We start from the raw sequence: 12,539 nt of genomic DNA, 5'->3' as shown, positions 1-12,539 counted from the left end.
GCCTTGGGGTAGAGCAAGAGGAGCGGTCTAGACGCCTGATGGCAACGGGCGCCATTTTCCAATGCAAAATTAAATTATGATGGCGCGTTTTGTGAGACGGAAGCAATGTAGTGTAGACAATCTTCCTCTACCTTGATCAAGGGCTAGAGCTAGCACTGCTGGCGACTGTATTTACAGAACCAGAAGCGCCATTTGACCGAGTAGAGATCATCAGTAAAGATCCTATAATATATTTATTGTAAGCCCACCTCAGTTGTACATGTAGGTACATGATATAAAATCCACATCTCCAACAATAATAAGTTTAAAGGAGGCTTTAATTCTGTAGGGTTATTATTAAACTTAAAGCTATGGGGTAGGGATGATATGTCCATACATTGTGACACTACTGAACCCTGGGTTAGCACTTTAACTCAGAGTTATAAGGCTAACTCTGGTCCACGCAAGTCACGAGACTTAAATTAAATAATTGTGATTAAGGCGAAATAATCCCTAATTTCCGGTCTATCGTTTCACAATATCATTAAAATAAGTTCCCGTTTCAATAATAACGCATACCTCACTCTATCCATTTTATATATCTTCCTTTGACATATTTATGTTGGGGGAGAGAACATAAACAACGGGTATGCAAAGCTATTCGGCCAATAGAAAGGGAAGGTGTGCAACTGCTTCGCGACGCAGTGCGTTTTCCATTGTTATGTAACCATGGTGCTTATAATTGTCGCTATATAAGTTTTCTTTATGTTGAAGACTTAAAGCAAGCAGGTAAGATAGGTTAGACGTGTCATTAAATTTATTTTAAGTCGACCGAAGGTTTGATTTCGGTTCCGACTAGTTTCAGTCAAGAAACTAAGTTTCGCCCACATGCAGTTTCGGTTTTGGTCAATAGTTGGTTGAAACTTCAGCTTCGTAAAAAGCTTGCATTTCGAGTTGTCGCGCGTCAATTACCACCAATTGGGGGAGGATAATGACGATGATGATAATTATTTTTTCTGATGATATTTTTTATTTTTAACTGTATGTGTATGTGTAAAAATATAGAAGATTTTGATATGCTACCTATTGAAACCTACCTACCTATTGTGTTAATATAAGTTTCTGTTTCGATTTCTGCCGAGACATTTTTAGCTTAAATATATTCAACTGTCAAAATCATTCCTGTTCCTCGCGGGTACCCAGTCTGTACCTAAGTATAACATTATATCTCGGAATTATTGCCACAAATTGAAAACGGTATAAAGTGTCAGTATTTATAAAGTACAACTAATTCAAACTAGATACTTAAATAGAAAACCAGTAGCTCCTCTTCACTTTCTACGCTCTGACCATTTATACCTTTATTTATACCATTATCTAACTACTTACTATAAGTTGTTCTTTCAGATAAATCAGCACAACCGTATTGACCCTGCGGCCTTTACACGGGAAGACGCAGAATATGGCAAGGAAAATGTGCCTATAGCAATGTGAAGCGAACCGTTCAATATCTTAGAAATCCACAAATATGAGAAAGGAGTAGCAATATCGGCTACGCTTTAACAACTCAATGTTCTGTCAAATTTAGGAGCTATCGTCTCCGACTGTTTGTAGGCTACGTTACGTTAGTACTATTCGTTATTCTGTGGCTACGTTGACCTCAGGGCTGGCAAGGCTTGGAGTAGTAGTAGTCAATACTTAGGGGCTGTTTCACCTTCCATTGTTTAGTGTTAACTGACGGTTAAATGTGATGCCGTCTCTATTTGTTTTGTTCGAATAGTAGGAGACGGCATCACATTAACCGTTAGGTGTGATGCCGTCTTTATTTGTTTTGTTCGTCTATACGGAGACGGCATCACATTTAACCGTCGGTTAACGCTAATCAATGGATGGTGAAACAGCCCCTTAATATGAGTTGCTTAACTTCAAACTCTGGTAAATCCAATTATGACATTTTTTAAGATTTTGGTATTAAAAAGGGTAAAAAGCTAGTTTTGTTTCAATTTTATCGGTTATGTATGATTCCGTTTACAGGAAGTGCCCGGGTGGGCCGAATGATGCGCTGCAGTTCATTGTGGCGTTCTAAGGGGAGGCCTTTGTTCAGCAGTAGTTGTTTTCCGGCTGATGATGATGATGACTTGTTGAGATGTCAAGATTTTGGTACAATATTATTAAGTACAACTATATTGTTCATCCATCAGTTACCATTCTGTTTTCACTCTCTCCTACTATAATTGTCATATAATTTGATCCAGGTAACAAAGATTTTTTTTCCAGTAAATAAATAACTATGCGATATATATTAGTACTCGTAACGTGAACAAACCGCTCTCATTTACAATAATTATTACAACCTACAGTAATTTTAGCTGACTAGCTCGCGTTAAATTTGGGGTTAACATACATTTAATTTACTTTCTGTGATTCTTTCTTCGTGTTCTGATTGATTTTTCGGAGGATTACATGGAAATACAAATACAGACAGACGTTGTTTTAGACAGATGGTGCAAATTATGGAATTCAAAAATCAACCTACATAGGTACGTAATTACCTAAATTAATTTGTACCGACACTTTGAAACTGCAAATATAAAGCCCACCATTGCATCTATTATTTTCGATAGGATTTAATCAGGAAGGCTTAGAATAACGATGCCACGGCACAAAAACTTGTCCTCATGACCACCACATTTAACGAGCGACCACTATCTCTATCACTGAGGCCTACAGTCGAGATATTTCCCCATAGTTACCTGACCACTTGGCTGTAGGGGCTGGGTGTCAGCATTTTCACTCTCATTTCCCAGCTTATTTTCCGGTATTCCGGTACTCTGAACCGGTTGCGAGGAATCAGGAAAAGGCTCGTCTAACCTCTAGTGGAAGTTCTTATTAAAACTGAACACACACGGGCTTGCGTTGCTGCAAGTTGCTCGAGGAAATATCAGCCATCTTGAATTTGGTATTTATAATAATTTTGTGAGTATGAGTGCGCATGTGTATGTGTCTCCTTCACGCTAAAATATCTGGACGTGTTTAGATAGAATAAAATTTGGTATGAAGATAACTCGACATCTATTTTAACGAATAGGCTTATTTTAATCCCGATGTTCCCACGGGATCGGAATAAAACCTCGAAAATACATCTGCTCGATATAGAGTCATAAAATTTGGCACAGCTGTTTATAATGTAATATCAATAAAGACCACGTTGTAATTTTCGGAAAATCCTATGGAAATTAAGTAAAATCTCGGACTTCCGATTCAACTGGTGAACGAAAATGGTGTACTGTTGTTTAGGCAAAATATTATTCGTCAAAGGTTTCATTTGGCAAACGTTTCATTTCCCAACTTTAATATTTCTTTGAAACCAAAAATTTTTCTCAATGTATTTCTCTTATGGTTTTATAGAGCACAGTAGGTTAGGTTAGGTTTGTTTAACGAAAGTTCAGAAAATAATAAGGTTTCGTAGAAATTTGATAAGTACTTGGGAAATGAAACATTGGTCAAATGAAACATTTGGGAAAAACTTTTGTGCGAAACGGCAGTACACGGTTGATGACATGAACATGAACAAATGTTGGTTGCAGTATCGAGCTGTATGTCCACCAAGCTTGAAGGGAAAACAGCAAGGAAATGGCACGCTTCAACCGATTACATAATCACTGATCGGACTGGAGTTGAGACATGGACTTGCTAATTGTGTTCCTGACTTAAAGCTGTTATTACAAGTTTATGGTAAGGCAGTTGTCAAAGCTGATTGCTATAAGAGCCTTTTGCATTTAGGGGCAAATCTGCGAAGAAATTCAATGGAGTGTGTGTAGTTCCCTATCCGCACTGGGCACGCGTGCGAACTACGGCCCAAGCTCTCTCATTCTTAGAGGAGTCCTGTGCGGGACGTATAGATAGGCTGGGATGATGATGATGAGGCACTTTTATATTTCGTAACTATATAGGTACAGTCACCAGCACCAATATCTGACACATCAAGCGTGCATAAATATCTGATACGACTCTATTCCTAGGGCCGGAAGGACGTGTCAGATATTTTTGCACGCTCCGCTGTGACAGATATTAATGCTGGTGACTATACTGGATGATTAATTTATGACATCCTCATTAATTGATAATATATTTTTCACGATCATATTTAAGTAGAACCCCTACATTTCTAATTGCAGAGGGCCAATGGGTACTTATCAAATTTATTAATACTTTTGTATTATACATTTTAAAAATATCTAACGTTAACTTAACTAATACTTGACTTGTTTGCTTCTGTTTTTTTCAGGCAGTCGGGTTTTTTTTTAATAATTTTATGGTATTTCCGTTAAAATGGTGACTTAAAAATTTATAAATAACCTATGTGTATTTAGAATAGGATAATTATTAGCTTTCATTTGATACCCGTATTGTTATAATCCCGCTATATATATTTTTTAATATCATAATTTAGCCTATGCCACTATAACAGTTATTACGAATCTACTACTTTTTTGAAGTCGGTTAGTCTTAGTGGGAATTGTTTTAGGATGTAGGCTATACTTATCGCATTACTTTAATGTACTATTGATATTAATTGTGTCTGTATCTGTTTTTTTCCCCCAATAAATTAAAAAAAAAAAAAAAAAAAAGGGATTTGCTTGTATAACCTACTAACTTTAAGATGCTAGATAGTATTTTAATAAGGTACGAGTACTTATGTATGTACCATCAGCCAAATATGTGGTCTACCACCCTAAAGTTGATAATCGTTTGCACGTCAATAAACAATAATGACAATAGACGTGTCTGTCAACTTGAAAGTTCGACTATAGCGACGTACTCATTTGATAGGAACTTGTTTGAAAATTGATAAACCACTTATTTGGCTGATGACCTTTAGATATTAAGAAAATCTTGAGTTTCTTTTAGAACCAAAATTTAGCATCTAAAAGGTTCTTTACACATCTGCGATGAAAAGGTGTAAATGTATTCAAAGTTAGCTTACCTATCTGATTTTTAACCCCCGACGCAAAAAGAGGGGTGTTTTGTTTGACCACTATGTGTGTCAGTGTGTCTGTCTGGGGCACCGTAGCTCGTAAACGGGTGAACCGATTTGAATGCGGTTTTTAATTTAGAAGCGATAGTTCTTAAACAGTTTTTATCATAATCGGTTCAGCCGTTTTTGAGATAATGAAATTTGAAATGACAATGTCGGGGGTTTTCCAACTTTTTAGTGAGCTGAGTTCTTCTATCTTAATAAGAAATGGGGAAACAAAATGAAAACTACCCGTTTATGCCCCTTTTTAGGGTTCCGTAGCCAAAATGGCAAAAACGGAACCCTTATAGTTTTGTAATGTCTGTCTGTCTGTCTGTCTGTCTGTCAGTCCATCCGCGGCTTTGCTCAGGGACTATCAATGCTAGAAAGTTGTTATTTTTCACGAATATATAGCAAACTATGCCGACAAAATGGTACAATAAAAATTTAAAAAAATATTAGGGTACCTCCCACAGAAGTAAAATGGGGGTGTTTTTTTTTTCTCTATCAACCTTGTAGTGTGGGGTATCGTTGGATAGGTCTTTTAAAACCATTTGGGGGTTGCTCAAATGATTTTTCGATTCAGTGATTTGTTTGCAAAATATTCAACTTTAAAGTGAAAATTTTCATTAAAATCGAATGGCTACGGAACCCTATTCGGGTGTGTCCGACACGCTCTTGGCTGATTTTTTAGATTTAACTCCTTTGACGTATGTAAACTTTGTAAAGATGTGACCATTGTGCTGCCATCTCTTCATTAGGCGTAGAACTTTTCCGATACTCACCTGGTAGAGCTCAGCGCTCCGTTAAACAACGCCCTCTAACATTTCAGATAGAAAGTATTAATGATCAAAGTGGGAAATCACTGCGAAGCAGGTAATTGGGTGAAAATACGTTACTTTTATTACTTGAATTGTTCAATTAAAAATCCTCCTTAACGTTGTTTTTGTTTCCTTAATGTGGTTTTCGGCATGATACTTTCTTTTGTGTGTTTAAGCAAGTAATTAACTTTTCATTCTAAGTTTGCCGATTTTTGAAAGAACAAGTTAATTGGTTAGGTAGTTATCAAAAATAAAAAACTGATCGATCTTATTAGAATTGTTTTTCTATCACCATACCGCAATGCATCAAAAATTGGATGTCCCTTTAGGTTACTTTACCCTAATTATCTATTAGATAATCCATTTTATTAACTACTCGTATCGCATCTCATGTAGTTGTGGTAGCCTAATGGTTGGACCCATGGTCTCTCAGATAAGGTGAAGGACAACAGTGTGAGGTAACCTATACATCTAAGTACCTACCTGTGAAGTTACTCAATGTTGTGTGTTGAAGTTTCCAATCCGCATTGGGCCCGTACGTGAGTAGTCTGATCTGAGCCCTCTCATTCTACGATAAATAAGCCTGTGCCCTGCAGTGGGACGTATATAGACCAAGATGATGATCGCATCTTAGGGCCAGTACAGACAAATTCATTCCAACTGCAAGGGCAACTTCCAACTGCCCGTACATTTTAATCACTGCATGCAGTTGTGCTAACTGCAACGGAACTGCAATCAAAAATGTATGGGCAGTTGGCTGTTGCGGCTACGTTGCAGTTGGTCTAGAATTCAAACTATTCTGTGGTTAAATGCGTCTACTTAATCTTATGTAATATAACCTAAAAACCATTATGGCATTGTCCACAAGATGATCGTGAAGAAGGGGGTAATGAGGCGCACTGTCAGTTGTAACATTTTATTGCTCTACATAGCCTTATTTCGACATATTGCACTCAGAAACAGCCATAACATTGCTTTGTGGTGGTAAACATCAATAAATAACAGTTCAGCAGAATTCATAAATGTAGCATTTCCTTTTGTAGTCATTAATTGTCGACACTGGCAATGCTCTCAAGGAATTTTGAATAATCTTCGTTCAAATATTTATTAGCTTCGCTACTAAAATAACCATTAACTTCTCGATATGGTTTCCGAATCAACATTTCTACTTACATTCCGAATAACAATATTCTAATAGCGTACACTATAAATATTAATTTCTTTTCCGTATCACCAATTCAACAATCTTTCTCCAATACTGAACTTTATTATAGCGCATTTACTTAATAGTTATTATGCTCTACCTATCATCATTTCTTTTAACACCTTAACACTAACTTATATCACTATATTTACAGAATGTTTTTAAATAACGAGTGATTGTCTACGATGATTTCTTCTTTTCATTTTTTTCATTTCGTTTCTTCGACGACGATGATGTCATACTCTCCGTTTTGTGTTCCGGTCTGACCATTCGTTTTGGCTGACTGTGGTAATTCCTGGGGTAGGATGGAGCTTTCTGCGAATTCTTAGGAGGAACGTAATGTGTTGCTGTAATGTACTCTTCTCCGGGGTTATACCCGGACCCACTTTGAAGATAAATAGAAGATGGCAATGAATGAGAATTCACATATGATACTTTGTCATTTGTTGGACTACTAAGCACCGTCTGTGGCACCATTACATTATATTGAGATTGGTATTTTGAAGAGTATGGCACAGGTGTAACGTAATTCACTGTTTGTGAAGGCTTATTTTGATTTCTCTGCTTATAACTAAAAGGTAAAACTGTTGCAATCATGTGATCTTTACTGCGGTAATTTTCAGAAATTACAATCGTTTTGCTTGCAGAATCCGCGCCCACTTGTTGTTGGTAGAAATATCTTTGAGAATGTCCCGACTGAGGGTCGCTGTGGTATTTTTGTATCGTTTGACTCTGTGGAGATGACGGATAAATAGCCAATGTCTCTTTTTGAACAGGCTCATTAGGAGTATAATATTGTTGCTGACTTTGCTCTTGTTGAGGTGATCCGTATTTAAGGACACTGGGTGTTGTATAGGGGCTAACAGTGACTTTTGTAGGACCATTGTCTTTGGAAGCATTATCTTCTTTCGGGAGTTCGTATTGTGGTTGTTCTGCTTCATATTGCTGTGGTCTGTAATGAGGTGATTTTGGAACTTCATATTCTTGAGCGGTTTGTGCATGCTCATGAGTCGGTGTTCGAGGTGCTTCATATTGGGAGTGAGAAGCTGAGTCGTGGACACTTGTGACTTGGTCGGCTGATACGTGTTCACTGGGAACTTCATGGCTTGTAATTTCCTGTTGATATTCTGGGCCAACGTAATATTGCTGTTCGGTTTCCGAAGAAGGTACGTACTGGTATTCATACTGTTGTTGAGTTGCAGGCTGCTGATAATATTGCTGAGCCTGAGACATGTAATATTGTGGCGAAGAGTAGCCTGAAGGATACTTAGCCATTACAGGTTGAACCGCAGAATACTGAACTCCTGAGTGGTCTGCATGAGTGTATGATGGTTGAACATGTGGATTTGCGTAATGCTGAGGTTCATATTGTGAAACTGGCGCTGGAACGGAAGTTTGAACAGGTGCAGAAATAGCTGAATGATGATAAGACATTATTTGAGGCGCCACTGAATAACCAATCTTAGAGAAATACTGGTTGACCAGCTCTTGTAAATTTACATTGTTCAAGTATTGTGAAAGTGGATAGTTCTGGGGCAAGTTAGCGTAGAGCTCAGCTGAAGGATTCTTTAGATATGAACTCGGGATTCTTAGAACTAGCACAGGAACTACTGGCCCTTGGGTTTTCAGATGATCTTGAGTTAAGCCAGTGTTTTGGTATTGCGGATTTTTGAGTAGTTGAGATGAATCTACGAAATAGTTAGGCATGACCGAAGGAAACTGGCCGCTCAATCCTGAGAAATTTTCTCCATTATAAGTTGTGTACAATGTGGATGGTGCGCCGTGGGTTGGTTTGTAAGGCGGGGGAGGAGGAGAATGTAAACCCTTGACGTTTTCGTAAGAAGATTTAAATTCAGTCGCGGGTTTCTTGTAGTCGTATGATGTTTCTTGTTCCTCCTTAACTGGAACCAATTCATAGGCTTGTGAGGGTTGTATTTCGACATTTGGTGATGAAGTCGTGTATTGATCTTGCCCCGGTTTTGTATATCTGTTATTTTGCCCACTTCCGTGTGCTGGTGGAATATCTTCTTGCGAATACGGATACAATACGAACTTGCCTTTTTCTGGTGTTTTGCCAAAGTAAGAATAACTGTACCCACTGTTTGTTCGGTATCCATAACCTAGATTAGCGTCAATAGTTCTTTTCCCTTTACTTTTTGAGTCAGTATCATTTACTATTTCTATGGCTATAACAGCTGGAAATGGTAACTTCGGTAAGGGACCTTTAGGTATTAATTTTGTAGTTTTCTTATCATCGGTCTTTTCTTGTTTGCATGAACATCGGATTTAATTCCGAATTTCGCTTCTACTTCTCTTAAAAAATGTTTTTCTTCATTTGTGAGACTGGAATTTGATTTCGTGTCTTTGACATCTGGTTTATATTTCTTGGGTTCTGGTGCAGGGCTCGCTGCCGACAGCGCAGCAAGCAGCAAAATCTGAAATTAATCAAGAAAATAATTAAGATCACAGTTAATGATGAAGTTCCTAATAAAATTTAAGTCAAAGTCATAATGTGAATTTAATAGTATGATTCGCTTAAAGATCATGGGAAAATGAAATGTAAAGTGTATAAAGTGTGAGATATGTATAAAGGTACAACTTGTGCAAACGCGTTTCCTCAATTACCATCACGCGAAGATTCAGAATACATTTTGTATTTTTTTTCTTTATTCGACTGGATGGCAAACGAGCAAGTGGGTCTCCTGATGGTAAGAGATCACTACCGCCCATAAACATCTGCAACACCAGGGGTATTGCAGACGCGTTGCCAACCTAAAGGCCTAAGATGGGTTACCTCACGTGCCAGTAATTTCACCGGCTGTCGTAATTTATACTTCTTTTCCGCAACACTTAACATAGCTACATATTTTTTTTATTTATTCTAAAATTAAAAATCTTTGATGTTGATATCATCGTGCATAACCTCTTGACTCCTGGCTAAGAATCGAAAGTTACAGATATTGTCACTATAAACTTTCCTTTATCGTAACGTAAGACATATGCTGATTATCTGCAAACCCCATAATGAATGTGAAACGTCTCATCCGGCCAATGCATCTGTGTTTCAAAGCTCATAAAGCAACGTAATCGATGTGTTTACGCGAGGTGCACTAGCGATTATCTCAGCCCGCCAGCTGTTACGCAACGGCCATTTTCTCGCGGCCTGCGCAAGCGACGCGAGTGCGACCCGCCGCCCCGCGCTTTCCACGACCTCAGGATCTCTTGATAAATATCTGACAACTTAAAACATTGCTATACGTGTTACATAAAAGTTAAGTTACATCATTATTTTGCGGTTATAGTTAGGGTTTCGAACGATATGTAAATGAGATTGAGATTCCGCGTTGTTGCGTCAGTCATAATTCATAAACCGAGTTTTCGGTTTTAGTTTGTTTCTGTGACATTATTAACCGCGTGTCAACCGCTTTATTATCCGCTGTTCCACATTATACGCAATTTATTTCTAACAAAATCTAGATCAACGAAATATTTTATTGTATTAATAGATCTATAGTCCGGAATATGGGAAATGAGTTGGTGTCACATTATACAACTTAATAGGCTTATAAAATTAAAATATTATGCATCCAATTATTCCATTTATTTAACAAAGCCGTATCAAAACGTAATAACTTAAAGCTAGCTGGGGTTAATTGGGTACGCTAAGAGAAAGCTAGGCAGATCAGCGGGGTTGCGACATGCTTCCTAGTCTATTCTCCACAATCCCAAAGCTAAACGCGAATTAATAGCGTGGTTCAGACATTACGAAATTGTACGAGTTCCGAGATATGCACGTGAGACATCGAGGGTTCAGGTGGGATGTAGGTAAAATTTGGACTCTAATTTGTCAGTGCGCAATAAAATTGGTTGGTTTTATAGCTACTTTAGGTAACAGGCATCTTAGTGCGTTTGTTATTTTTTGCGGTTATGCCGTCTGAATAGATCAGTGATGTAGTAATCGCACTGTGACGAGGTGTCATCACATCAAAGGCTGTGTCCATTTACAAATTAGCCAAATATTTTCTTGGTGTTAATTATTTTAACGTATGCAGGCGAATACAAAAATGACACATTCAACCGCTAGTTGAAGTTATAGTATGACAAGTATTTATAGAATCGGAACGAACGGCAAAAATGTACCACCTGATAATTCAAATTCAAGCCGTTCTGGCAATCACATGAGCGCTAGAATTATTAGGTCGTACATTATTATTATTCGTTCCGCATCGATAAATATTATAGGGCGTTGTATCTACTTCTACACTACCGCACTCCAATCGTTCACTACTATACCAAGAGAATCAATCCATTCCACTTCACATTCCACGTTTTATTAATTTTGCATTATTTTTTATTTAATTCTTATAATGCCAATTTACGAGTACAATGTTCGCGCGCACGTATGTGCCCCCTGTTACGTATTTGTAACAGATTTTTTTAAATCTGTGAAATGTGTTGCCAATCCATTTTTTTTAATTTGCCGTCATTCTATGATAATTTGCCGGCCAGACTCTACAACCATCATAATGGCATGAGTGAGGATGCGACCCTCTTTCCGACAAGCGAGAAAATGACAATGCGTGTTAGGCATACCTACTTGTGTAATACAGCTAAATCAAGTAACTGCTGTATTGTAGGAAATCACAGTGACAATGGGTTACCGACTTAGTGAGATAAGTGTTGCTTGCTAGCCGTTTTTACAACATATTATTATACCTTCTAGGACTTAAAACATTTTATAATTTTCAGAATAGTTAGGGAAATACCGATGATTCCAACTAAGCTACAAATATGACCTACATCCAACACACGGGTCAATAATAAAGTCATCGACCGTCAGTACCATCAATCCACTCCATTGTATGCATTTCAAATTATACAATGACGCCGATATTTCAATGCATAACTTGCAATCACGATGACTACATACAAACATTTTAAACATTAACAGCATGATTTTAGCATTTAAGAGGAAGAGATATTTGTGTCTTTTTTTACTAATTGTTGCAAATTGTAAGTAGTATTTTCATTTGTAGTACAGCTCGATAGAGTATAGCTAAATATAGTGGCATCTTAAGCGATAATTGCATTTGGTAAAGAGATTGCTATTGAAGTTTTGTTTTTCGCTACTTCCTCAATCAAAACTGTAATATTATTTATTTTTGAGAGGGAGTCCGGGCCCATCACTGGAACAGAATATAGGTAGGAATATAGGTAGGTATGATGATATTCAAAAGCAAAAGTGAAATATCAATACCTAAAGTTTTGTTTTACTTTATAAGCCAATACACATTTTTTGGAGAGTATAAGATTCATTATCAACATTTTTTTTAAGTAGGGTTATCAAATTTTAATAAGAACCTTAACAAAATCGAAAAAACAAAATGAATCGTGTTTGTATAGAAATTCTATCATCTCCAATAGTCTCCATGCGATCATATATCCCCTTAAGGGGCTACCCGAGGTTTTCATCGATTTTTGACAAGTTTTGAATCGTATCTCCTACTTTTGTACTACA

General features: G+C 37.4%; 1 protein-coding gene across 1 annotated transcript in view; it reads right to left on the bottom strand.

Moving 5' to 3' along the window:
* Positions 1-6,719: 6,719 nt before the first annotated feature.
* The window catches only part of LOC141429591 (uncharacterized), a 10,931-nt gene continuing 5,111 nt past the window's right edge, over positions 6,720-12,539 (bottom strand). The window contains 2 exon segments of the mRNA XM_074089976.1: positions 6,720-9,292; positions 9,295-9,456. Of these exon segments, the coding sequence (XP_073946077.1) occupies positions 7,202-9,292; positions 9,295-9,456 (2,253 nt within the window). The 3' untranslated portion in view covers positions 6,720-7,201.

This window comes from Choristoneura fumiferana, chromosome 7, assembly GCF_025370935.1.
Source record: "Choristoneura fumiferana chromosome 7, NRCan_CFum_1, whole genome shotgun sequence".
NCBI lineage: Eukaryota > Metazoa > Arthropoda > Insecta > Lepidoptera > Tortricidae > Choristoneura > Choristoneura fumiferana.
This window is presented reverse-complemented; position numbering and strand designations above follow the sequence as displayed.